We start from the raw sequence: 26,933 nt of genomic DNA, 5'->3' as shown, positions 1-26,933 counted from the left end.
AGTATTGATTGTACTCGCAAATCCGTGAAATGGTATGTAAAGGTATTCTTTCATTCCTTGGATCTTACTTTACTAAATGCCTATGCAATGTTTTTGACACAACAAGAAAAAAAAGTTCTATTTGCAAAGTTTCACTTGGAAGTTATTTGGCAGCTGATAGAAAGGTATTTTAGAGCAACTATTTGGGCAATTAATGTTTCATCGATTGAGGCCAAACCAGCGCATTTTGATCAGGAATCGGTTTACAGTGACAAATCGACGCTTGATTTTTAACCGTTAAGAGTACGGATAAAACAAGAAAAACTACGGGAAGCCCAAATCCGATTGAAAAACCACCCATTCCAATAGACATTTGCACATTGACCATTTAAGGCCTATTGTGCAAAGTCTTAAAAAAAAATGCTTATTTAGTAGTAGCAGTTGACGGCGTTACAAAATTTACATTCTTAAGAGCTGTCTTAAATACTCGTGTACCATTCCAGTTATTAATTTTTAAAATAGTATTTTTGATAATTTGATTTGGTGTTCCTCGTAGCATAATCTGTGTGATCTGTGAATTTTGCTTGAAATTAGGTATTAAACGAGTTCTGTGTGCCACATCTACTCCCAGGGCTAACGGCTAGGTGGAGCGGATGAATCGCACGATACTTTCAGCATTGATGGCTTCAACCGATGACGAAGCGCGTTGGGATCAGGTCTGTAAGTCCTGTTAATTGGGGAATTCGACGGTTAATTCCACAACAGGGAAAAGTCCCTACGAACTATTTTTTGGTTATCGTCCAAGAGGAATTCACGATGCTTTCTTGTCGACAGAAATAAGTCATGATAATCAACTAGATTTAGCAGAATTAAGAAATAACGTTTCTGAACGAATTAGTGCCAAACAAGATTATGAGAAAACGTATTACGATAAGTAGCATACGTAAAGCGCATGCGTCTCCAATAAAGTTTGGAGTTAGTCAACAAGTACTCGTTATGAAACCTAAGGGTTCTAATGACGGTCAAAGCAGAAAGTTTGAGCCGAAATTTAAAGGACCATTTCACGTTACGAAAGTGTTGAATTGAATTGAATTGAATTGTCGAAACAGTGGGCTGCCTAGGCAGTTGTGCATATAGGTCTCCTGATGGACCCGTCATGCCCCACCGGGGTTTACCAGAGCCTAACGGGCTTAGAAAAACCGATAAGGCTCTCTGGTCTGAAGGACTTAAAGTCACTCGGTACACTGAAAGTGTTACCCAAGTATTTGAACCTGGCGCGCGTGAGTGCTGGGCACTCCCCGACTACATGGTCAACGGTTTCACCCTCCTTACAGCACCATCGGCATTCCGGGTTGTCCGCAATACCGATAGTATGGAGATGACTTCTTAAGTGACTGGTTAAAAGACACCGGCCGAATTTCGCGTCTTTTTAGGCGTAGTAGATTTTTGGTGAGATAGGCAAACCTATGTGCGCTTTGTCCTGTCTAATACCAGGAGACTCAGTCCATCTTCGGTGGGTCCACTTGTCCGGCAGACCCTTCATTGACGCGACCGCAATGCATTTGGCGATACCAACTATGGGTTCCGGCCCCATCGGCAAATTCGCGGATCCCAGTCTGGCAAGAAAGTCCGCTTCCTCATTACCTGCATGGCCTGCGTGGCCAGGTATCCAGACAAGCTGAACCCTGCAGCCAACCTGTACCAGTTTTTTTAGGACTTTTATGCACTCTAGTACATACTTGGAGCTTACCTTTGCGGCCGTGATAGCCTTAATGGCATCTCTGCTGTCCGAGCATATTGATACTACTGTATTGCGGTGTCCGCAGCTTAGGATTTTCTATCTGCATTTTAATACAGCGAATACTTTGGCCTGGAAGACAGTGGCGTGCTCCCCCAGCGAGTATGCCCTACTGGTATGTGGGATCCCACCACAAAGTCCTGATCCAGCTCTATTATTCATTCTGGAGCTATCTGTATACCAGATGTTCCCCCTATTTAGCAATGCAGGTCTGTTGGAATGCTGCCACTCCTCTCTGCCTACAATGTGCGTCACGAATCCCTCGCAGTCCATAGTCACTGGAGCCATGCAGTCATTGCCCATCAGAAGGAGAGGACATTCCTGTATGGCCCGTGACCAAATTTTTGCGTGAGCGGTCTCGCCAGCACTTAGTTCGCCGAGGACGTATAGCCTGTACGCAGTCCTCATTGTCCCGAATTGCACAACGAGGTTCAGAGGCGGAAGGCTCAGCAGAGTCTCAAGCGCTCTAGTTGGCGCCGTCCGCATGGAACCCGTTATGCTGAGACATGCAAGACGTTGAACTCTGTCCAGTTGAGCACGAATTTTCGCTTTCTCCGTACATGGCACCAAACGATAGGTCCGTATGTGAGAAGAGGTCTCACAATGCGCGAGTAGTTTCAGTGGAGGATCTTAGGAGACAGACTCCAGGTATTGCCGAAAGCCCGCCTGCAGGCCCAGAGCACGCAGGTGGCCTTCTTCATTCTGGTGTCTGCATGATCGTGCCAGGAGAGTTTGGGATCTAACTTGATTCCCAGAAATCGAACTGTCCTGGAGTAATGCAGCTGCACGCCACCTAGAGATATAACAGGGGGCGTGCCAAAGTTACGTCTCCTCGTGAATAGTAGGAGCTCTGCTTTTTTGGGATTAATCCTGAGACCCCCCGAGAGGCACCATATGTCCACCATACGCAGGGCTCTCATCATAGGGCCCCGCTTTGCGACGGCGTCTCTTCCTGGCCAAAGGATTACCAGATCATCAGCGTTAAGCCTGTGTTTAGGCCAGCATTGTTTAAAAGATTTATCAGGCTGTCGACCACAAGGCACCACAAGGTAGGGGACAATACTCCTCCCTACGGGCAGCTCCTAGCCGCCAACGTTTACACAATCTCGTGTTGAGCTGGGCAGATACATAACGTTTCGAGAGCATGGCCTCTATCCAGCTAACCAAACAGGGTTCTGAGCCACGGCTCGCGAGTGCTTGGCAGATTAATGAGAAAGGGGTGTTGTCGAACGCCCCTTCCATCTAGAAACGCACCCAGACAGGCCTTGCCACTATAGTTGACGCGCCGAATAGATGCACCAAGGAAAACGCGTGATCAGCGAGTATTCGATGCGCGATCCATTTTATTGTATTAAACGAGTAGATTTCGAGCGGGCTTTTACGTCTTTATAATTATACGATAAATGTATTTTTATCGATTAGTATTATTTTTATTTTTAGAAATTTATTATTATGGATATTTAGGTTACTGGAAGGGCTTATTTTAAAAATTTCTTATGAAACACCGTGTGAGTTTTGATTTACGCTCACCCCTATACCTTGTAAATAATATGAATTTTCTATAATTTGTTAACTATTTACAGTAAATACATAATATTTCAAATGTAATGATACAGGGTAATTCGTTATTGTTGCACAAAAATTTAATGGTGGATTCTTTACAAAAATATATGTAAAAAATAAACTAATTATCAACATAGGTTTGAAAATGCTTTCTCTCTAAAGTAAAGGGCGTTAACATTTTTAATAAATCAAAATTCCATAATTCAAAAAAAAACACAGTCAAGTACACATGCCTTTAAAAAACTAATCTTTCTCAGAATCTGAAGAAGTTGTATCGTCATCTTCGCCAACATTTATAATAAGTGGTTCCACCTGAATTTCCATTAAATCATCCAGAGTCCACATGCGTTCTTCTTCTTTGATAATGTGAGCAACAGCATTTTTCCAATTTTGTGGACTGACATTTTGCACTGCTTGATCAAAAAGTGGTTTAAGGTCTGCAAATTTAAAAGTGACATTTTTCCGAGCTACTTCAACCTTAATCTGCTCGATCCCATATCAGTTCGATTGGGTTCAACTCGCAATGATATGGTGGCAATCTTAAGACCGTTCGGCCGGTAGCTTTAGCCATTTCGTCCACTAAAAATGTGTCTGCGTGTCGGTTTTCTTTTACTAATTTCAAAAGTTCTGCCTTTATCATATCTTGTTCATAATGAATTTGTTTGGTCATTAACCAGTTTTGAATATCTCCTTTCTTTGTGGCAGATGTCAAGCTTTCGGGTATGGTAGGATGCGTTATCCAACACAATAACACAGCCATTTTCCAAGCTAGGTAAAATTTTTTCGAACCACTCTTCAAAAACTTGAGCATTCATCTCCTCGTGATAATCTTTTGTCTGTTTTGATTCAAAAACTAGTTGACCGCCCTGAACAAAGCCATCTTCTGACCCAATATGTAGAACTATCAACCGTTTCCCCTTTCCTGCCGGAGCTTTTAGCCCTGTGGACAATCCATTGATAAAAGCGTTTCTAGCAGTGGTTACGGTTGTATCCATACTTTGAAAACCGTGTGACCCGCGTTCACCCATGTTTCATCTAAATAATAAATGTTTCTATTTTCTTGTCGAGTCTTTTTTATGGATCGTAAATAACGTCGCCTCCAGCATATTATTTCATCCCTTTCTTTAAGAATACTATTTCGACTTCTCTTTACAAAGCTGTAACGAAAAAAATTATGTGAGCTTTTGTGTTTTTTTACTCAAATTGTTTTAAATCTTTATTATATGGCAATCTGCCACTTACCGAAAACCAATTTCCATGAGTAAGTGTCGAAAAGTTATTTCGTTAAAATTCGGAATTTCTTCATTTTTATCAACTTCTGATAAAATCTTTTTGAAAAAACGAATGGATTATTCTACGGATAGCATTTTTTGTTTGCTCATCAATGTTATCCAAAATAGCTCTCGCCCTATGATATACTTTGTTAGTGGTTGAAAGGTATGAGTATTTTCATAACTTTTGACTATATTATAGATACTCCTTTTGGAAACACCTGATGAAATTACATTACATTTTTTATTTTGAAACTAATTTAATTTATTTATTTTTTCAAACGGCATAAAACCATTTACTTTTGTGACTGTATTTACAATATAAAAAACATTGTAAAAAAAATGCTGATTAATTGAAACGCATATAGTTTTTTTTTGGACTATTTTTGACTTTTAATATTTTCTACACCGTGAGCCAAATTAGAATGCTGTATTCAATGTTCGTTTGCCCAATATGTGTAGAATATACCTTAGTTTAATTTAGCTTTAATTTACCTGTAAGTTTATTTCAGCTTAATTAAGCTAAAATCAACTTACAGGTTTTTAATAAATGTAGGTAAGTAAAGACTATTTTATTTTATCATACCTGCTGCATCAGCTGTAAAAGATACTTTTTGTGTCTTGCTGTAATCTGGATGATTTACTTCACATACTTTATACATATTTATAATTGCCTCCTTTTCAGAAACCGTAAAATGTTTCTTACAAGCTCGTTTTTTAGGGGTAAATTCAAAAGATGGCCCACAGATACGTCACCCATTTTTCAAAACAAATAAACAAACTAATACACACAAAAGATAAACAGATTATAAACTTACAAAAGAGACCCAAACAAATTAAAAAATAATCAGACCGTATACGCGCGCCAAAACGCCTGCTCTAAAATTCTCCAGTATTCACTGGTATTCGAACACGCATTTCGTTTTAACTGTCGCGTGCTATTCACGTGATTACTGCATCTTTTCGGCGCGCCGACTATACCCAGAGCACCCGAAAGTGTTAAAAAGTGTAAAAACCGTTACGTGATCGAAGAGTTGCCTGGATCTAAAAGATCAAGTAAGGCCGTTGTTTACTACCTGCAAACTCTCTAACGAGAGCAGCACGGATGATGAATAAATCCTTTGCTCAATTTTTAAAATTATGTATTAACTTTTGGTATTTTTTTGTTTTACAGATAAGCCTTTACGAAGACGTGAAGATTCATCAGGTAAACCAACAATAACGGACCACTCTATAGTAAGAAGAACGGTCAGAAAGACCCCAAACACCGACCATCTGGGGCATTTTACGAATGATTTATTGCCTTGTGGGGTGATAAGAGTTTTTTTGTCAGTCTGTTTAGGTCTAACTAAAAACGATTCTGTATAGGTATTCTTGAATATTTATCGTTCGTATAAACTTGTGTCTTGTATGATTCGGCCTTTTCGCTCGTTGTTTACAGTTTGGATTTTAAATCGAAATGTCGTATAACCGGAAATATTGATTTTTGGTTTATCACGTATCGTGTGCTAGGAAGTTTTGACTAGTCGCCATGGATCAAGAGGCTCAGAAACAAACTTGAAAAGTCTACCGTGGTTTTTTCACGAGAATAACCAATGAACTCACCAATTTATTAGATAGCTCCCGTTCGGAGAAAATAATTACGCCATTCGAGTTTTATGAGAGACTTTAAAACCGAAAGCAGAAGATTTGAAAGTGCGGGATAGTGCGATTTTTAAGAGTTTGTGAGAGCGCGCATATGAAGATCAACTTTCTACCGTAATGGACAGTTGTGATACGTATATCAAACAGCCTTATGAACTGAACCTGAAGTGTGAAAAACTTACAAATTAAACAAGTTTAAATTAATAGTGATGGTAGTGTTCAGGATGGTTGTCTTTCTGGAGCCAGCTCCAGAAAATCTGTAGTGACCCTGACATTTATTGGGAGTCGAGCAAAACAGCTTGTTGAAAGTTTTCTAGTTGTAAGCGAGTATTATGTCAAAATTATTGATTGTCTGCAAAGTAGATTCGGCAATAAACAGATGCAAATTGCGGTCTATATCAGGAACGTCTTATATTAATTTTGGGCAGTATAACTGTTTTTTTTGGATAACAAAAGGTGGATTACAACTCCATGACAAAATTAAGACGCAGCTGCGGGCACTCGAGACTACATTACAATGGAAAGCCCTATTTTTCCATTGATTGAGTCATATTGATCCCCAGATTTACTTTGAGTCTAGCAACGTTCACCCTTTTCAGTAACCAGTGTTTCAAGTTCTCCCCGATAATCCTGGTGGTTCCATACTGGAGTCGAGATTAAAAGGACTAATGGAATTCCTCAGTAGTGAAGGATTACTTATACCGCAGTTGGTTTTGGTTTGATGGAACGTATGTCAGATTGTGTTCTAATGACGATAAATTTAAGAAAAGAAAGTCTGCTAGAAGTGACCTTGTTTCCTCTTGTTTCAAAGCTAATAAAATGAAAAATATTTTGTCAAGTAAGAAAGCTTTCTTCTATTGCTTAAAGGTAGGTTATCAATCTTGAAGATGTAGACGCCTTTTCAATTATATTGTTTCTGAAAAATCCCACCGTAGGTTGATGTGTCCTGGTCTGTCAGTTAACAAAGCCTCTTCCAAACAGGAAAAATGTTGTAAACGTGGTCAAAACAGTGACGCCCGAGAAGAGAAAGCTGCTGTTTTGGGCCTGTTTATATTATATGTTTAATTAATTAAATGAAGGTTATTTCAATTTTAATTAATTATGAAGTTATTAAAGCCAGGTTGTAAAAAATAGGAACGCTGCTCCAGACACACTGAAATAAGGTAATCCTTCTTTTTTTTTTCTTTTTTTTAATGGTAAACACAAGCACAAGAGGAAAGTCCTATGTCACTCTTGGAGTGGTGCTTGCGCGAAGATATTTGTGGGTATTTATCTTGAATCGCTGCAGATTGTATGCGTCGGGAAATATGTGAGGTGGAAGCCCGTTCCACAAAGAAGATGTTCTCCAGATGAATGAGTCCAGATACAGCGATGTCCTTGGGGTAGGCAGGTGGACTCGATGTTGATGAGCCGCAACTGCTAGACGCGTCCTTCTTGCCGGAACAGCCCTGGGTGGGATCAGGCCTGCCAGCTCAGAGGAGCACTTACCGTGATAATAACGGTAGAATAAACAGAGATCAGCCACCTTTCTCCTGTGCTCCAGACTATCCAGACTATTTGTCAGTTCTGGTTTGTCGATAAGACGAATAGCTCTCTTCTGTATAGAATCTAGCAGCTTTAAACTATGCTTGGGTGCAGAGCTCCAGACATGCGAGCAATACTCGAGGGAAGGGCGTATTTGAGCCTTATAAAGAGTCAGCAGCTGTTCTGGTGTATACAGTTTTTTCGTTTTGAAAAGCACTCCAAGTTTTTTGGAAGCTGCCCTGGCGATCTCTGCAACGTGGTCATGCCAGGACACACTGTTGGTGACTTCGACTCCTAGAAGATGTAAATATGATTTCATTGGCAATGTTTTCCCTGCCATAACCAGCTCCGAGTTACCACCAAGGTTAGTCTTCATTGTAAATACTGCAGCCTGCGTTTTTCTAGCGTTAAAATTGACCAGATTGTTATCGCCCCACTCCAAGATTGCTCTAATATTGTTGTTGGTTGAAGCTACTTGTTGCTGCCTAAGTTTCTGAGAAGTTGCGGCTGTCGTTGGTTTGGCGGACTTAAATGTGGAAATAAGTGTGCTATCGTTCGCAAAGCTGTAGATTGGATTGACAGTGGTTCCTAGCAAATCGTTGATATATATCAAGAAAAGGGTGGGGGATAGAATGCATCCTTGAGGGACTCCAGCGTTAATGTTAAATTTGTCGGAGAGGTGTCCATCGACGGCTACTTGGATTGTTCGTTGTTCAAGAAAACTTTTGATCCAATTCAATAATGAGTTTTGTATGCCGATTGAGGAGAGCTTGGTTAGTAGTCCCTCATGCCACACTCTGTCAAATGCCTTGGAAATGTCAAGAGCGACTGAGCGGGACTCGCCGTGCTTCTCCATGGCCTCCGTCCACAAGTGTGTGACGTAAGCCAGAAGATCGCCGGTGGATCTAAGCTTTCGGAAGCCGTATTGATGATCGCTGATTAGTCCAGATGATTCCAGATATCTTAACAGTTGTTGGTTGACTGCTTTCTCCATAATCTTCGATATTACTGGAACTAGTGCAATCGGGCGGTAATTGGACGGCATCGTCTTCTTTCCCTTTTTGGGTACAGCTTGCACTTGTTGGAAATGAGCCCTGCTTATACGATGCCGTGAACAGTCTACATAAGGGAGGAGTCAATTCGTCTGCACAAAGTTTTAGTACTAGGGCTGGAATTCCATCGGGTCCAGAAGCTTTGTTGGTGTCTACGCTTTTAAGAATTTTATTTATAATTCGTTGGGGAAACGAAATTTCTCCCATTGATGAATTCACCCTTGGCAAATATAGCGGTGTTTTGCCTTGCGAGTGCAGAGTAGAATTGGGCGCGAAGAGTTTACCCAGTAAGTTTGCTTTTTCCCTTGCTGTTACCGCGATAGAACCATCATCTGCTGTTAGGGGTGGCAAGGCCGACTTAGCAAATCCTTGACTAACGGCTTTCGATACCGACCAGAAAGATCTTGTTCCATTTGGGCAGTTTAGCAATTTGTTTTTGATCCTGTTGTTGTGACTCTCTTTGCATTCATCAATAATTCGCTTGCAGCTATTTCTGGAGGTTAAAAAGTTCCTCCAATTTTCGGTGGAAGGATGTTGACGCCATTTGCGATATGCTGCGTTTTTAGTCTTTACTGCCTTTTTGCAATTCAGGTTGAACCATTGCTTGTTGTTTGATCTGCATTTAGTAGAAAAAGGGATATAAGCTTCCATTCCTGCCAAGATCGTCTCTGTAATTTGGTTTGCACATTCTGAGATGTTATTGGTTCTAAAGCAGACTTATTTCCAAGGGAATGAGCGATAAAATTCCCGAAGATGGTTCCACTCTGCTGATTTATAGTGCCATACCTTCCGCGGCATCGGAGGATCCTGCGTTTTAACATCCAACTGGCAAGAGACTGTTATCAATTTGTGGTCCGATGTTCCTAGGGGGGCCTGTACTGATACAGTGTACGAGTCAGGGTCTGAAGCCAAGACCAGATCTAGGAGACTCGCGAATTCGCCGTCTCGGTCGGGGATTCTGGTAGGTTCCTCCACAAGCTGCGTAAGCCCGCATATGGTGGCAAATAGCTCAGCTTCTCGTCCTTCATCGTCGTTCTTCTTGCAGAAGCGCAACCAGTTGATATTGTGAACGTTAAAATCACCCATGACGATGATTTCTGCGCTTGGGTAGTCAATTTGCAGTTGGTTAATGCAATCAACCAGGTTCAAAAAGAGCCGCCTATATTGGGTGTCGCTTGGTGGTCTGTAGATACAACAGATAAATTTCGTGGCTCCACTGGCTATTATTTTGAACCACATGACGTCGAAGTCCGCAGGTTCAAGCGTTTCCTCCCGCTGGCAACTCAAATCGCTCTTGACAAATACTGCCAGTCCAAAGTTTAGTCGAAATCGGGTGTCTAGATCGCATCCAGGATAAATGAGGTGAATATTTGTTGTTGAAGGTTTCACCTTTGATTCTGCCAATGCCAGAATGTGAGGCTTATTTGATTGCAGGTGTTGGTGTACTGCATTAATATTGGTGTTTAGGCCTCTGATGTTGCAGAAATTGATTTTTAGGCTTTTAAATCCGCCTGATGGACCCCCCCGACCAGCCTCCGCCCGGAGATCCGAATGGGAGGCTAGTTTACCTCCGGAAAGTTTTGGTCGTGAGGGCGCCATCATGCATTAATTTTACTACTCCGTTTCCCCTTTGGAAACCGGACACATCGACATGGCGGCGAAACGTGAGTTCCATGGAACCACTTCACGCCGCCTAAGTCCTATGTGGTGGTATTGAACCGGGCGATGCAAGTAGACAACATCTATCACCAAAGAGGTTGCTCTTTTAGTCGCCTTTTACGACAGGCAGAGCATACCGGAGGGCTATTCTACCCCGGCCCTCCCCGGGGAAAAATATTTCTGTTTTCGACCCACACCCTTAGTGTTTATGTAATGAGCAAAATAAAGTAGAAACAAAATAAGAATAGACACAATTTAGCGTGAAAGGAAAAAATTACTCGACTTATCCTAGTATTAAATGAAGTAAAGGATGTTGATATAAAGAACACCCCAATCAGCTTTCATTAAATCGACAAAGACGTGATGCACTTCGGTTTTATCTCGCATGAGATTTAGGTACCGATCAAATTATTGCTGTAGTACTACTGCTTTCCGGTATCGCACACATGTTTCGTATTTTAAGTTTTTGACGGATGACCTCCGTCAAATAGCTCACTCCTCTTGCCCCGAGGGGTCCATAAGGTAAAGTAGAATAAAAGAGCAAGGCTTTATGGAAGGGACATTGGAGTAAGAGATTAAGGATGTAAGAGTAATGTAAGATAGGTCGCGTTTAAATATTAACAATTTACCAAGAAACGCGTTTGTTATACTGGGTGAACTTTTGTTAAATTTCAGGTATCAATAAATTAACATGCTCTCGTGAACATCTCGTGTATTATTATATAGTCGCAGACTATATTATGCACGCCACGTCGGGCCCGAAAAATCGTGTTTTTTTGGAAATAAAAATTCATATCTTTGGCTGTATGGCTAGCGAACCGATGAAATTTGGCATAGGGTCTCTCAATACATTGGGAATGATGGATCCATAAACGAATTTTTTTTTGGGTACCATCAAACGGAGCGGTACTGTCTCAAAGTCAAAAATTCGTAAAAAAACGGGTCAAAATTCATTTTTGCACGAGATCTCAATTTTAACGCTGTCAAAAAAATTGAAATTTTTAGGCATAAAAGACTTTATAGTAATTCATGTCTGTATACTTTTTGGGCCCGATCGGTATACAGGGTGAGTTGTTATAAGCGAACAAAAGTGACTAAAGAAAAAATTCAAACTTCTCCAGAGGCTAAAAAAAAATTTTTATAAAAGAGATTTGACATACTTGGAGCTTTTTTTTGTAAAAAATTTATTTTACGAGTTCTGGCATTTTCAGTTTTTTGGGATTTTCCGCCAAACGATACTTATTTTGGGAAATTTTTTTTTTCAAAAAATAACTTCATCTTTTACCTTTCATATGCCATATAACCGAAATTTTTGGGAACCATACAGGGCAAGCAATAATGCAAGCACAACTTTACCCATGAAGGTCCGACCTGAAAATCACTTTTTATTTAATAACTTTTCAGTGGTAGCACCTGGACCATTTATATTCTCAGGGATTAAATACTTTAATAACCCCATTATTTGTGTAAAATTACAATCTTCCAACTTTAATAGGTTCTGAGCAATTTGAATTTTCGCGTTTAATTCATTTGCCACGTCCCTGTACATGGTAAAAAGATGAAACAACATCTAGCGGATCCGAAACTTTGTTTTACAACACATACTAAAATTTCAGGTTTCCAGCGATAGTACAAGTACCCGAAAAATGCGATTTTATAAAAAAAGTCCATTTTTTTGCGTTTTTGCAGGTAATTGGAGGTGTCAACCTAAACTCTGATGAAATGGCTATAGTCGGCGCGCCGAAAAGATGCAGTAATCACGTGAATAGCACGCGACAGTTAAAACGAAATGCGTGTTCGAATACCAGTGAATACTGGAGAATCTTAGAGCAGGAGTTTTGGCGCGCGTATACGGTCTGATTATTTTTTAATTTGTTTGCGTCTCTTTTGTAAGTTTATAATCTGTTTATCTTTTGTGTGTATTAGTTTGTTTATTTGTTTTGAAAAATGGGTGACGTACCTGTGGGCCATCTTTTGAATTCGCCTCCTAAAAAACGAGCTTGTAAGAAACATTTTACGGTTTCTGAAAAGGAGGCAATTATAAATATGTATAAAGTATGTGAAGTAAATCATCGAGATTACAGCAAGACACAAAAAGTATCTTTTACAGCTGATGCAGCAGGTATGATATAATAAAACAGTCTTTACTTATCTACATATAAAAAACGTGTAAGTTAATTTTAGCTTAACTAAGCTAAAATAAACTTACAGGTAAATTAAAGCTAAATTAAACTAAAATAAACTAAGGTATATTCTACACACATTGGGCAAACGAACATTGAAAACAGCATTCTAATTTGGCTCACGGTGTAGAAAATATTAAAAGTCAAAAATACGCCAAAAAAGCTATATGCGTTTCAATTGACCAGCAGTTTTTTTACAATGTTTTTTATATTGTAAATACACTTACAAAAGTATATGGTTTTATGCCGTTTGAAAAAATAAAAAAATTAAATTAATTACAAAATAAAAAATGTAATGTAATTTCATCAGGTGTTTCCAAAAGGAGTATCTATAATATAGTCAAAAGTTATGAAAATTCTCATACCTTTCAACCACCAACAAAGTATCATAGGGCGAGAGCTATTTTGGATAACATTGATGAGCAAACAAAAAATGCTATCCGTAGAATAATCCATTCGTTTTTCCTAAAAAATGAGCCACCAACTGTCAAAAAGATTTTATCAGAACTTGAGAAAAATGAAGAAATTCCGAATTTTAAGGAAACAACTTTTCGACACTTACTCAGGGAAATTGGTTTTCGGTAAGTGGCAGATTGCCATATAATAAAGATTTAAAACAATTTGAGTAAAAAAAAACACAAAAGCTCACATAATTTTTTTCGTTACAGCTTTATAAAGAGAAGTCGAAATAGTATGCTTAAAGAAAGGGATGAAATAATATGCTGGAGGCGACGTTATTTACGATCCATAAGAAAGGCTCGACAAGAAAATAGAAACATTTATTATTTAGATGAAACATGGGTGAACGCGGGTCACACGGTTTCCAAAATATGGACAGATACAACCGTAACCACCGCTAGAAACGCTTTTATCAATGGATTGTCCACAGGGCTAAAAGCTTCGGCAGGAAAGGGGAAACGGTTGATAGTTCTATATATTGGGTCAGAAGATGGCTTTGTTCAGGGTGGTCAACTAGTTTGTGAATCAAAACAGTTGAAAGATTATCACGAGGAGATGAATGCTCAAGTTTTTGAAGAGTGGTTCGAAAAAATGTTACCATTATAAGTGTTATTGTGTTGGATAACGCATCCTACCATACCCGAAAGCTTGACAAAACCCCGACATCTGCCACAAAGAAAGGGGATATTCAAAACTGGTTAATAACCAAACAAATTCATTATGAACAAGATATGGTAAAGGCAGAACTTTTGAAATTAGTAAAAGAAAACCGACACGCAGACACATTTGTAGTGGACGAAATAGCTAAAGCTACCGGCCGAACGGTCTTAAGATTGCCACCATATCATTGCGAGTTGAACCCAATCGAACTAATATGGGCGCAGATTAAGGGTGAAGTAGCTCGGAAAAATTTCACTTTTAAATTTGCAGACCTTAAACCACTTTTTGATCAAGCAGTGCAAAATGTCAGTCCACAAAATTGGAAAAATGCTGTTGCTCACATTATCAAAGAAGAAGAACGCATGTGGACTCTGGATGATTTAATGGAAATTCAGGTGAAACCACTTATGATAAATGTTGGCGAAGATGACGATATAACTTCTTCAGATTCTGAGAAAGATTAGTAAAGGCCTATGTACCTGACTGTGTTTTTTTTTTTAATTATGGAATTTTGATTTATTAAAAATATTAACGCCCTTTATTTTAGAGAGAAACCATTTTCAAACCTATGTTGATAATTAGTTTATTTTTTACATATATTTTTGTAAAGAATCCACCATTAAATTTTTGTGCAACAATAACGAATTACCCTGTATCTTACATTTGAAATATTATGTATTTACTGTAAATAATTAACAAATTATAGTAAATTCATATTATTTACAAGGTATAGAGGTGAGCGTAAATCAAAACTCACACGGTGTTTCATAAGAAATTTTTAAAATAAGCCCTTCCAGTGACCTAAATATCCATAATAATAAATTTCTAATAATAAAAAATAAAAATAATACTAATCGATAAAAATACATTTATCGTATAATTATAAAGACGTAAAAGCCCGCTCGAAATCTACTCGTCTAATACAACAAAATGGATCGCGTATCGAACACTCGCTGATCACGCGCCAACCATGCGTTTTCCTTGGTGCATCTATTCGGCGCGTCAACTATAGTGGGAACAATACTTTGACGCATGGTGGGTAAAAATTTTTTGCTCGTGACAGGTGGCCGGGACTTGGTTGGGTTTTTTGTAAAATTATGAATGAAAATGAACCGGAAACGATCAGGGAAAGGAAGCACCGAATCAGAAAATGAATGGGCTTTCCGAATCTGTGCATATCAATTGGGGAAATTGTGTATTGCGGCCAGGAAAATTCGGCAAACATTTTGACGTCTTCGAAAAATGCCGTTTTTTTGAAGTCAGTGGTTTTATACCGGGGTGAGACGAAATGAAATTTGCCCGATTATTTTATTAAAATTATTCGAATATATACACGGGTCAGTCGTAATGATCTATTTAATTTAAAATAAGAATTTAGATATTTGGTGAGTTTTATGCTATTTAGTTTATTTTAGTTTATTATTAATAAATGTTAACAATTCTTAAACGTTGCTTTTGGGATATAAATAAAAATTTTTTGAAATTATTGATTTTTAAGGTTAGTCGAGTATCATCACTTTTTTGGTATTGGTGCGATTTGGTTGAAATTTGGTACCTAGTACCTATTTCGGATAAGATTAATAAATTTTTACAGATATTTGACATGACTATATTTTAAGGTCACGTGACTTTCATAATTCTTTTGCGATTGATCCGATTGGGTTGAAATTTAGTATTTGGGCTTTATTTAGGATGCAAGTAATAAATTCTGACAGGAATTTGACATATTGAATTTTAAAGTCACGTGACTTCCATAACTTTTTTGCTATTGATCCGATTGGGTTCAAATTTGGAATTTGGAGTTTATTTAGGATGCAATTGTTGATTTTTTACAAAATTTTAAAATATTGAGTTCTAGGGTCACGTGACTATCAAAATTTCCTATATGATTGAAATCTGCTATTAGATGATATGTATATATTTATAGATAATATTTTGTATTACCCTATTCCTTTTATCTTATTTTGTTAAATTATTTCTTAAATTTGCCTTTAAAAAAAATTAAAAAATCATCTGTTCGAATACATAGGCTTTAAAGGGAACTTATCTTCTCTTGTAATATTGTGGCATTATTATAAGAAAAAAGAAATTTTAAATTTGGAGCATGTTTTGAAAAAATTTTAATTTTGGGCCCGATTTTGTTCGAAAATCGATAAATGCAAATAAATAAGTTTTCTGTTCATTTTAGAGTCAAACCGATAATAACCTTTTTGAAAGGTATCTTGAAATAGGCTCTTATGGAACCTAAGTTTTCCCTTTATATTATGGCACTCGTATCAATCGTGGAAGATTTTGTCATAAAGCTTTTTTATTAGTTTTTGAATGGTCTTTAACCAGAAAAAAGAAATTTTGAATTCGGAGCATATTTTGAAAAAATGGTCATTTTGACCCCGGATTTTGTTCGAAAATCGAAAAATGCAAAGAAATAGGTTTTCCGTTCATTTTAGAGTCAAATTGGTAATAGTCTTTTTTAAAGATACTCTGAAGTAGTACAGGATAGAAAAATAAAAAATTGAAATTTTTCCATAGGGCTCTTGATAATTCGATATTTATGTTTAATAGTTTTTTCCAATTTTCTCCGATTGTATAATAGCTAGAACCGATTCGTTTTAACAGGCGAATACCCCTTAATATAGCGAAGAACTCTTATTTAATACAAAAAGTTGTCAGATTTATAGTTTATTAATAAAAAAATAAAAACCATTTTTTTGAAATTTTTTGTGGGTGAACCCCTTTCGATTTTCGACCAAAAAAAAATAATTTTTTTCTTGGGTTTTTTTAGTGAAAATTGCCAGTTTAGGGCTAAAACTAAAATTTGTCAATAATTATTTTAAGAAAAAAAATGATACCGTGGGAAAAAAAAACAATTTTCTTTTGTTTTTCTCACATTTTTACTAATATCTCGGCTTCTATAGCTTCGATTCAATTCGTTTATGGTTTATTTTATTTCTTATTCTCCTCCTGTCAATTCTTTTGATATTTTATGACTATTACTGTTGAAAATAAAAAGAAAAATTAAAACAAATCGACGTAAAATCCCGTTTGTTCTATTTCAATAAATAGACCCTTATGAGAACTTCTCTCTAATTTTGGTATTTATGGTTTATTTAGTACAACTAATAAATTATGACAGATAACTGACATTTGAGTTTCAGCCCAGGTCAAGTGAATACCGTAACTTTTTTGCTATTGGTCCGATTCTGTTGGAATTTGGTATTCAGGCTTAATTTAGAATACAATTAATATATTTTGACAGATATTTGAAATATAAGACAGTATATCGACACACAACGCGACTATATAACAAATTATGGCTATTTGAAGCATGATACCCCAACCACTGGTCATCTCTTTCCTTGGCATATAAACGTAGGTACACTTGATAATTTTTGTTTTTTTTTGAGAAATCCTTTATAGCCATTCACAGGCAAGACCTAAAGGTTCCAAACTGGTCCCCACGGACCAAAAGTATAGGAGCGAAGCGACTATACTTGTTTTGAATCTCAGTTCCTAGAATCACGTTTATTAACAGGTTATAAGCCCAGTCCCTAAAGTTTCCAAGTCGGTAGTGTCGGTTTTTCGCTAAGCCTAGTATTTTTTATACGGCGTAATTTAGAAAATTACGCCGAGTGGGCATTCGCGATCGAAAATGTCTTGATTCTCGAAGGTTTGCATCAGAAATGCATCGAGGGCAGTGAAAGTGACGAGGTCAAAATTGGGCAAGCAAGAGCCCAAATAATCCTGACAGGTTTCTATATAGATGAAGAATGGATCGGTTCTTTGCTCTTAGCAGGTTTGCCTGAGAGATTTTCACCGATGATAATAACAAAGCTTCTTGAAATGGAAGATGGTAAAGCAGGGTGTACTCTAATCGGTATTAGAAGTCAGAAGCAGACAAGGAAATATGGCAACGCTGGTACGTCAAGGCCCGTTGACAGTGACAGAGGTGACAGAGATAGGCAATGTCAAAGTCAAGTGTCAAAAGTCAGGTAATGGGGCATTTTAAAAGTAACTGTCCAGTTTTGAAAAACAATCCTAAATCGGGGGGCTACAAATGTTTGTAGTGCGGCTTTCTTGAGCGGACAACGTTTTAGAGCAACCAAGTGGTATTTGGATAGCGGTGCAAGCGTCCATTTGACCTGTAATAAGGATTGGCTGTATGATGTAAAGAGTGCAGTTGGGCCAAAACAAATTTTAATTGCGGACAAGTCCAAAGTTTCTGTAGAATGTACAGGAAATGTAAATGTGAAGACTAGGATAGGCAACCAAACATTTAATATCCAAGTGAAAGATGTTTTATATGACATTTGGTAAGTCAGTTAACTAGCAAGGGAAATAAAGTAGTTTTTAGCTCTGAAGGATGTTGTATTTACAATGAGAAAAGGCAGTTGATTGCTGTGGCTAAGTTAATCGATAATATTTACAAATTGGATGTAGAAGTTCCAGGGCAGTGTTTTTTGGCTGCAGTTTCTGGCAAAACATGGCATCGCAGGCTGGGGCATTTGGGAGTAAATGATCTCAAGAAGATGACTAATGGTGCTGTGGAGGGTATGCTATGTAAGGGGCCAATAGATGTAAGCAAACATAACTGTGATACATGCAATGAAGGTAAACAATGTCGTTTACCATTCCCTGATAAAGGTGGGCGTGCCTCGGACATCCTAGGGATGGTTCACATAGATCTTTGTGGGCCCATGGAGAAAGTTTCTCTCGGGGAGGTCTAGGTATTTTTTAACTTTCCAAGACGATTTTAGCAAAATGATTTTTGTTTATTTTGTTAAAACAAAAGATCAGGTCTTTGAAATTTTTAAGGATTTTAAAAGTTTAGTCGAGAATCAAACTGGAAAGAAAATTAAGATTTTGCGCAGTGATAATGGGGGTGAATTTTGTAGCAATGTATTTGACAAGTAGGCATTATTCACCAAAAGACTGTGGCATATACCCCGGAGCAAAATGGTTCTGCCGAAAGGCTGAACAGAACCGTAATCGAGAAGGAAAGGTGCATGCTCTTCGACACCAACCTCGATAAGAAGTTCTGGGGCAAACCAGTAAATACTGCAGCGTATTTGCAGAATAGGACTGTGACAACTGGACTGCCTGACAACAAGACTCCATATGAAGTGTGGTTCAACCGGAAGCCAGATATTAAGCATTTACGCATTTTTGGTAGCACTGTGATGACTCATATTCCCAAGGAGACCCGGCTAAAGTGGGATAAAAAGGCTAAGAAAACCATACTTGTGGGATATAGTGAAGAGAGCAAAGAGTATAAGTTGTTTGACCCTGAGACCAAAAGTGTGGTTATTCGACGAGATGTGCAAATAATAGAAGACACTCAGGACACAGTTCAAGTCAACATACAAGAGTGTATTGTTCCAGAAGAAGTATCTACTTCAGTGGGGGCAGGTGAGGCTTCAGGCCTTAATGAACATTCCTCAGACACCAGTGTGCAGGATAAGTCAGAGTTGGAGTCGGAGAAGAGCAGGGACAGCTCGAAAGACAGTGACACGGATTATGTTTCTACAATTAAGATGGTCGGGCAGAGGGTTCCAGAGCCATGGTCTTCAAAGAGACAGCCCAAACCCCAGGTTTTGGAGGATTATGTCACATACCTGTATGTTGAAGATCCGGCTACAGTGGAGGAGGCTATGACCAGGCCAGATGCAAGGATGTGGAAAGAGGCTATGCAAGATGAAATCCAAAGTGATTGATGATACATGATGATACATTAACTATTTATTTGCATAACACACTGCAGTTTCCAATGTCCTAACTTTCTTAATTAGTCCTTTGATGTATCTATTCAGATTATTAAAAGCTACATTATCAAATAGGGAGCATTTTATCTGATGCGGCAATATTAACGTTTTATTTTATGTATGTCAAGTTATCCTCATTAATATTTAATATTTCACTATAAACAAAGCTCTCCCTACATTCCTAAATAGGCTCAGCATCTAATCCTAGCTGAAATACGAGCACGTGCATAAGTGAAATAAGAACACATGCACACATTCTCAGTGCACATATTTCAGTTCCTCTTTCTCGCTTTTACGTTACCTTAACACCGGATATTTATAGTAAGAAATACGACTAGAGTAACTTACATAAACGAAATATCATACAGTAGAAAACGCTCCTAAATTGGCACGTGATTTACACAATTTAAAATTAATTTATTTAACAATTGCTGCATGAAGTCATTGGTACAGCCAATTTAGCTCAAAAATAGGCTATATTCCGCAAAATCGATTGAGGTTGAAATATAACAACTTAAGTACAAAGAAATGAGTCTCTCAAGTTATCGCTGTTTGGAAATCTTAAAATATTTACCTTTTCTCATCAAACAAACAAGTCCATAAAAATGAGTCTAGGTAAGGATAGTTTGTGCAATGTAACCTCAGCCTTCATTCCGAACAGGGGCAAAAGGGAACACTGGGAACTAGCGAAAAAGGTAGTAACCTACGAGAAGGTTAAATGGGCGATAAATTCCTTTAAACCATTTAAATCTCCCGGTAGTCAGGCTTATGTATTCGAAAAAATGCAAAGAGCCCTGACTACTGTCGAGCACTGGTGTGAGGAAGAACAACTAAGGATAAATCCCACAAAAACTACTCTGGTTTCCTTTACCAAAAGAAGGAAACTAGAGCCCATTAGAAACATAAAATTTTATGGAGAAAATCTGCGACTTGAAGACGAGGTCAAATATCTAGGTATAACCCTGGATAAAAAACTCAGCTTCAAGAAACATGTAATCCAGGCTACAGATAAAGCCACGAAAACTCTTATGTACTGCAAGAGAATGTTCGGTAGATCATGGGGACTGTCACCAAAAATCGTACATTGGATGTACACGACAATGGTTAGACCCATCATTACATACGCAGCACCTATAAGGTGGCATGCGGCAGAAAAGAGGACTGTAATACAGATACTCAACAAAACACAACGAATAGCATGTCTGGGCATAACAGGAGCGATGTCAACAACGCCGACTGCTGCCCTAGAGAACCTGATAGGACTAAGCCCGCTACACTTAGTGGTACGGGCTGAAGCTATAACGGGGGCGAAAAGACTGCTGTCAAATGGCGCAACAATCCTATCGAAAGATGGGCACAATGCCCTATTTGACAAGATACAGGACCTTGGGCGCCTGGCCCTAAGAACAGACAGAACCAAGGTCACATACCTAGACAAACCTTTTATCATCAAAGAAAAAAGGGGACCACTGGACGCAGAAGCGAACAGGCTCAGGCAAAGAGGTTACTCAGTATGGCACACGGCAACCAAACGATCCAAGATCGGGGTAGCTGTGGGCATGGTGGAGGACGAACAACAGGGCAGACAACTTATGCTAAACCTGGGCCTCGAAACAACAAATTTACAGGCAAGCATAATAGGAATTCAAACCTGTGTCCAACTGATGAGAGAAGGGCTGCCAAGAGGCAAAACCTTCGCAATTTTCACAGGAGACCAGGCTGCAACACTTGCACTACAACAGTTCGAGACTAAGTCAAGGACTGTGCAAAGCTGCTGGGAGGATCTTAGGAACCTCGCCGAAGCGCAAAATAGGCCAGAGATAATCCTAGCAGAGAATATGGGCAACAATAAGGCTGCAAGAAGATCTATCCAACTTGCAACCCAGGGAGCCAGCAACAGCCTGGTAGGCCCTGAACTAACATGTTGTGTCAGCGATAAGACCTGGAAGAGGGAAATCGGCAACTGGCTAACAAACCAGAACAAATTCTACTGGGAGCAGCTGCCAAAGATGGAACAATCCAAACAACTTATAGGCAGCCCACCCTTCAAGAAGGGTGAGAACATACTGGGCCTCTCCAGACAACAACTGCGAAGGGTCGCAGGGCTACTTACAGGCCATGCACCCAGCAGGAAACACCTGCATACGCTAGGGAAATCAGTAACCTCGCTATGTAGGGGATGCAATGAGGAGGACGAAACAACTCTTCACATACTGTGCTTCTGTGAAGCATTTAATCAAACCAGGGCAACATTCCTGGGGGAAGAGAAACCCGCACCAGAGGGTATAAGAAATCTACCACTGGGCACAATCCTGGACTTCCTTGAAGCTACAGAATTGAACCTGTGGGACTAAACATATGGGACACAATAGGACTGCTTCTTAGCAGACCGCAGTGTAGGGAGCCACAAGGGACCACCAAGTGGAGTTTTAGTGGGTATAGGACGAAACAGACTCGACACTGAGTCCCACACTACTGGGGGCGGCGCTGCGTAACCAGTGTTCATAAAAAATTTCTCCACCGACCCAAAAAAAAAAAAAAAAAAAAAAAAAAAAAAAAAAAAAAAAAACTTCAGCCTTAGTTTTATCTACATCCACGTACTACTCTACAATCATGATAATTGAACTTACCGTTTTCCAACCCCCTCTTAACGCAGCTAGAAGAAGAGGAGATCTCCTCTCTTTGTCTATGGCATTGCGATCAGCTCCCTCGCTTATGAGATATTCAACTATATCAGGGTGATCGAACATGGCGGCGCAATGTAATGGAGTCATCTTTTGAATGTCGCAGGAAGTGAGACATGCCAATTTCTCTTCGGGTTGCATTTGGAACATTATCTTCACAATTTCAATTGCTCCTAGAACAGAAATATATATACAATGTGGCGTATCAAAAACGAAACAGAGGCATTTACTGGCAGTTCAGTTTTTTTTGGAAAATCGCTCAAACCAGTTGATTTTGTTTTTGAGGGGGACACAAGTTTGTTAAAAAATCACGTTAACACGTGCAGCCCTGTGCTGAGGTGACACTGCCTTTAAAATATTAAATGGCAAAAGGAGTTGGAATTGAGTGATACCTTATTTTAAATTCAAAAATTCTCTTTATAATGATGTAAAATTCGTGCATTTCAAGTCAGTAGTTTTGGATATTTATTGATTTAAAGCTTGAAGTAGATTTTAATAGGTACTTCCGATAAGCATTTACTTAATAAGTAAGTGCTTATCTTTACTTTAATTAGTTCCTTTCTTTCTGTGTAACAAGTTTCACAGAGACTAGTTAGTATTTATCTAGGTGAATATACAGGGTGTTTCAAAAGTCATGGTCCAAACTGAAAGGGGGGGTAGGGGAGGCTATTTGGAATCACAATAACCCCCTATGTTGTTATCCGATTTTTGATGGCTTAGAAGTTATAGCTGTTTTTCAGTTTTTTTCTATAATTTAGCTCTGGCTTAAAAAAAATATTTTTTTCTATGTCTGGGGCTTTATGTTTTAAATATATTTTTTTGTTTTTATTCCAACAAATGTCGAATCTTTTTAATAAAATTGTAGTGTAATTTTTTTTTTGTTTCGCTGCAGAAAATCTTGTTTATATGGATTCTTCAAAAATGAATTTTAACAATTTAATGAAGCACTGCACAGTACACAAAGACCTACAGGAATTTAAACCAATGTTTAAAAACTTCCTACTATTTCTAGTCTTTCAATAAAAACATTTACCATAGTGTTTATTATTTAATCAATATATGTTAAGAAAATTTTTAGAAAAATGAAACGTAAAAGAAATAAAATCATAATACATATTTTGCTTGCATACTACAAATTTGGTACTATTTAAGTGCGCTTGACCTTCAAATTGGAATTCAGAATGCTATCAAGAGTCACAAACAAAAATGGTATTCTCACATGGACCATTTTAAATAGCCAAACCGACTATTGTTGGTATTTTCTGTATTGTTTTCTGTTTCTTCTTTAGCTAACGTGTTAATCGATTTTTTTTCTGTTTTCTGACCAATTATACCATTAAAGTAATAACACTGCACAACAAATTGAAGGTTATTTTATGTTGACTGAAATATTTTTATTGTTGTTTACTAATTCGAGGCATCTGATTTCGAATCTGTCGTCAGTTTTACTCTAACAACTCGAGTTGTTTAGATATAGCTACGTTCTTCTCATTTATCTTTATTTTTGGTTTTTTATCTATTATAGTCGCGTTTTAGATAAATCATTGTAATTTTCATCATGACTTCGCTAAGAAGGGTCTGCATTAACGATCCGAATTGTTTTCGTTATATTTGTGGTGAATATGTTTTTTAAAAATTTCGATTGAATATGTCAGACTTTGTGAAACGAGCGTATTTAGAAGTTTTGGTTTTTCTTTGGAAACAGATAACAAGTGCTGGGTGCCCAATATTGTGTGCAAAATTTGTGTTGAAGAATTACGTTTATGGGCCACTAAGAAGAGACTCTCTTTTAAATTCCAATCCCCAATGATTTGGCGTGAACCTTTAAATCATCACGATGACTGCTATTTTTGCGTTGTTAATATAAAAGGAATCAACAAGACGAACCGCTCCAAATGGATTTACCACACATCAACATCAGCTGTGAGGCCTGTAAGGAGCTCAAAAGATACATCTTTACCATTACCATCTACATCTACAGAAAGTTCTGATGAATTGAATGAACTGAGTAGCATGAGCGATGACGAGATTGTTCCAGAAAATCTCTTTGAACCAAAACCATTCGATCAAAGTGCACTTGATGATTTAATTAGAGACCTTGGACTATCCAAAACTTCGTCTGAATTATTGGCCTTCAGATTAAAAGAGAGAAATCTTTTAACTAAAGAAACTAAAGTTTCTTATTACCGCACTCGAGAAAAAGACTTACTTCCCTTTTTCGCTCAGGAGGATAATTTTGTATTTTGTACTAATATTTCTGGTTTAATGACTGCCATGGGCTTGCAGAAATATGAACCAATCGATTGGCGTTTATTTATTGACTCGTCAAAACGGAGTTTGAAGTGTGTACTATTGCACAACGGAAATAAACTAGGCTCCATACCAATAGCACATTCAACTAAAGTTAAGGAAGAATACCCCACAATAGCACTGGTCATGAACAAAATCAAATATAACGATCATAAATGGGTGATTTGCGTTGATCTTAAGGTGAACTTCCTTTTAGGACAATAAGGAGGCTACACTAAATATCCTTGTTTTATGTCTTTATGGGATAGTAGAGCAAAATCAGAACATTGGTCAAAAAAAAAATGGCCCTCTAGGGAAGCACTACTTCCAGGTAGTCTTAATGTTATAAATGAACCTCTAGTGCCACGAGATCGTATCATATTGCCACCCCTGCACATTAAACTAGGTTTAATGAAGCAATATGTTAAGGCATTAAATAAAGATGGTGAATGTTTCAAATATATTTCAAGGAAATTTCCAAGTCTAAGTTCAGAAAAACTCAAGGCAGGTATATTTGATAGTCCACAAATTCGCAAGTTGGTAAACGATCATAATTTCACCAGCTCAATGTCAGAAATTGAGAAGAATGCATGGGATTCCTTTGTTTGGGTTATCCAAAATTTCTTAGGTAATAGGAAGGGTGATGATTACATTGCGCACGTCGAAGAGATGTTGTCACACTTCCAGCGACTTGGATGTAACATGAGCATCAAAGTGCACTTCCTACACAGCCATTTACACCATTTTCCTGAAAATCTCGGTGACATGAGTGAAGAACAGGGTGAACGATTCCACCAAGATCTTCGAACCATGGAGGAACGATTTCAGGGTCGCTGGGATGCACATATGTTGGCCGATTTTTGCTGGAGTATTCAGAGTAGCAGTTCATTCAAAACTAGTAGAAAATCATATAAAAGAAAATTCCTGAGTGTATAGTTCTTGTAATTAAAAATGTTTGTACGTTGAGTGTATTTTTAATTCCCAAAAAATACTCCCTCCTTTTAACTCAAAAACTAGAGCTGACACATATAAACTGATGACATTATTTAATATCAGCATTAAAAATAAGCCTAGAATCATAAAAATATTCCATGCAACATACATGCTGTTGGGTGGTGTAATTAATCTGCATCGAGATGCCGGATCGGTATACCCCACGGGAATATGCTGAAATGCATTACATTTATGGATTGTGCGGTGGGAACGCTCGCCTTGCTGCAAGAGAGTATCGTGATCGTTATCCGGATCGCGAACGCTTTCCCAATCACAGAGTGTTCATACGAGTACATAACTCATATTTGCGGGGAGAAATACCTGGTGATGTACCTACAACAAATAGGCAGACCGCGGTTGGATGATGAAGAGGTGCTTGCTTTGATAGAGGCGGACCCTTCTACAAGTATTCGTAGAATTTCTAGAGCTACTGGATTAGCTATAGCTACGATACCTCGCATGTTGCGGAGGAACAACCAGCATTCATACCACGTGCAACGTGTTCAAGCCCTCTTACCCCGTGACTACGCGCCTAGAGTAGCATTTTGCAGAGAAATGCTTCGACGATGTCTGCAAGACCCGGACTTTTTTGACTGCATTTTGTGGTCCTATGAGTCTTCATTTCAACGAGTTGGTATATTTAGTATTCACAATCTTCACTATTGGGCTATAGAAAATCCGAGAATAATAAGGCAAGATCGCTTCCAGTACCGATTTGACGTAAATTTGTGGGCAGGAATTCTCGGTGGTAGGCTGATTGGCCCTTTCGAGTTACCGGTCAGATTAAATCTAGAGAGCTACCTAGATTTTTTAGAACACCAACTTTATGACCTTTTGGAAGATGTGCCTCTGGAATTACGGGCAAGAATGTGGCTGCAACACGACGGAGCGCCAGCGCATAGTGCACGAATATTCAGAGACTATCTAAATGGTGCTTACCCAGATCGTTGGATAGGAAAGAGAGTAGACAGAGGAGAAGTGGTATCATGGCCGCCGTGCTCACCTGACCTTAATCCTCTTGACTATTTTTTATGGGGATACTTTAAAGAACTTGTATACCAAACTGAAAATCAGCTTCGTCAAAAAGTGCGAGATGCAGCAACAAGTTTACGAAACAATGCTCGAGCATTTAGAAACTTAAAAAGAAATTTTATAAGACGATGTCGTTTATGTATAAGAGCCGGCGGCGGCCATTTTGAACATCTTTTTTAAATAAATGCCAATGAAATATTCGAAGTTTTATTTTAGCTTTTATTTCTTTTACGTTCCATTTTTCTAAAACTTTACTTAACTTATATTAAACAGATAAAGACCTTTAAGTTAAAGATTTCTATTGAAAGGCTATAAGTTGTAAGAATTTTTAAAACATTGGTTTAAATTCTTGCAGCGCCTTTCTGTACTGTGGTGCATCATTAA

The 26,933-nt window shown here is 38.3% G+C and overlaps 1 protein-coding gene across 2 annotated transcripts in view; it reads right to left on the bottom strand.

The window, feature by feature from the left end:
• LOC126747382 (transient receptor potential cation channel subfamily A member 1) overlaps positions 1 to 26,933 on the bottom strand; it is a 592,560-nt gene that overhangs the window by 120,075 nt on the left and 445,552 nt on the right. For both annotated transcript variants that reach the window (XM_050455968.1, XM_050455967.1), the window contains exon 8: positions 22,182 to 22,408. In XM_050455968.1, coding sequence (XP_050311925.1) covers positions 22,182 to 22,408 — 227 coding nt within the window. The remainder of the gene's footprint in view (positions 1 to 22,181; positions 22,409 to 26,933) is intronic.

The sequence above is a fragment of the Anthonomus grandis genome, chromosome 19, assembly GCF_022605725.1.
Source record: "Anthonomus grandis grandis chromosome 19, icAntGran1.3, whole genome shotgun sequence".
In the NCBI taxonomy this organism is placed as follows: Eukaryota; Metazoa; Arthropoda; class Insecta; order Coleoptera; family Curculionidae; genus Anthonomus; species Anthonomus grandis.
The sequence above is the reverse complement of the archived record's forward strand: the minus strand, read 5'-3'. Positions and strand labels throughout refer to the sequence as shown.